The following is a 1,535-nucleotide window of genomic DNA, read 5'->3' as shown; positions in this document are numbered from 1 at the left end:
CAAGGCAGTTTTGTTAATGAAAAAGTCTTTAAAACACATAGTGTTGCACAAAAATGTTTCTGTCAGTGTCCAGAGGAGAGGTGGAAGAAGAGCTGTTACCTTATGTGTGATACAAGATCACCAGAGAATTTGCGTATTTATGCAGTCACTGGTCTGCAATTGGGCTTTACCTGCATGTTTCAGGTTGGTTTTTTTGTTCTTTATGTGAATTTCAGCATTTTTCTTTAAGCCATTAGAGATATACATCAAAAAAAATATAGCCCTTTTGAAATGAAAAGAAACTGGCTTAAAACATGTTACGTTCCAGCACTGGTGATATTTTAGGAACATGTAGCAGGGTATTAAACAAACCTAAAACATCGTAAGTACTGAAGTGGTAAAGTTTTTTTCCCTCTCTTTACTGAAATGTGCTGTAATTCTTTCCAGTTTTCACGAGGTGGCAATATCATGAGTTTAGAAGTCTTGTTTTTCTCAAGTGGGGAACAGTTAGGCACGAGGAAGTGATGTGTCCCTGTGCTGCAATCAATCCAGGAAACAGATCACAGTCCCCGCCAAGATTCATATTTCCGTCTAACTTTGTCCTTTGTCTTCAGAGCTATACCCAGTATTGCAAATACTAAATTTTAAGCCTCCAGGTTTCCATTTAAATTGTATCATTTAACTCTCTTTTTTCCCCCATCTCTTTTTTAAGAACTCGGGTTGTCAAGATTTCATTATGAAGAGCCTTTTTTTGTCCCTCTTACTTGTCTGTGTTCTGGTTATGAACAGCTTCTCAGAAGTGCAGGGAAGGAAATGGAAAGGCGAAGGTACAACAGAACACCTGGAAAGTATTGTCATTGGAAGATGCTATGATTATATTAAAACTATGAATCCTACTGTTGGGTAAGTTTTTGCTTGTTTCTGGATTAGTTTTTTATGTTCTGTTTTAAATCATTATTAATCAGAAGCCTGATGTTTTGCTTATAGCCATGCACGTAAGTCATCCTATTGAAGCCAGCTTGCTGCTTGTAGCTGTCTGGAAGCAAAAAATGAACTGTGATGGATGGCATATTAATAAAAGTAGTGTAATTAAGGCAAGAGTTTTCATCCTTCTGCTTTTTATTTCACATTTCTCCTCCCCTAGTGCCACAGTGTTCTGTAAGAAGCTGGCACAGACATGGTGGAGGTGGTTTTTCTGAAGTACCAAATCTGATGTGCTCCTGCTTTACTTTAAAGACCAGCTTTACTTTGCATGCTTTGTATGTCATGTCATGTAAAGGAAAGCACCACATTTTACAGCTGTCTGGTGGTACTGGAAGAGATTGTTTAGCTTGTCCACCTGAAAAATCAGGTAGGAATCAACTGTTGAAGTATGATTACCCATGAGCTTCCATTGTCTGTGTTACACAGAACTGGAGGAAAGTCGCACGCTGCTAAAAAGACCCCTTTTTCTGTCTTCCTTATATCGTTTGGGCTTTGGTAAAAAAAGAAAAAAACTAAGGATAGTCTCCTGGAGTTTAGTCTTTATTGTGCCACTAAAATTTTTCCTGATAGTT

General features: G+C 37.9%; 1 protein-coding gene across 1 annotated transcript in view; it reads left to right on the top strand.

Moving 5' to 3' along the window:
• The first annotated feature begins 715 nt into the window (after positions 1-715).
• Positions 716-1,535, top strand: part of BST1 (bone marrow stromal cell antigen 1) — a 14,599-nt gene continuing 13,779 nt past the window's right edge. Inside the window, exon 1 of the mRNA XM_010003098.1 lies at positions 716-882. Within this exon, the coding sequence (XP_010001400.1) occupies positions 716-882 (167 nt within the window). The remainder of the gene's footprint in view (positions 883-1,535) is intronic.

This window comes from Chaetura pelagica, unplaced genomic scaffold, assembly GCF_000747805.2.
Source record: "Chaetura pelagica isolate M959 unplaced genomic scaffold, ChaPel_1.0 scaffold147, whole genome shotgun sequence".
In the NCBI taxonomy this organism is placed as follows: Eukaryota; Metazoa; Chordata; class Aves; order Apodiformes; family Apodidae; genus Chaetura; species Chaetura pelagica.
The sequence above is the reverse complement of the archived record's forward strand: the minus strand, read 5'-3'. Positions and strand labels throughout refer to the sequence as shown.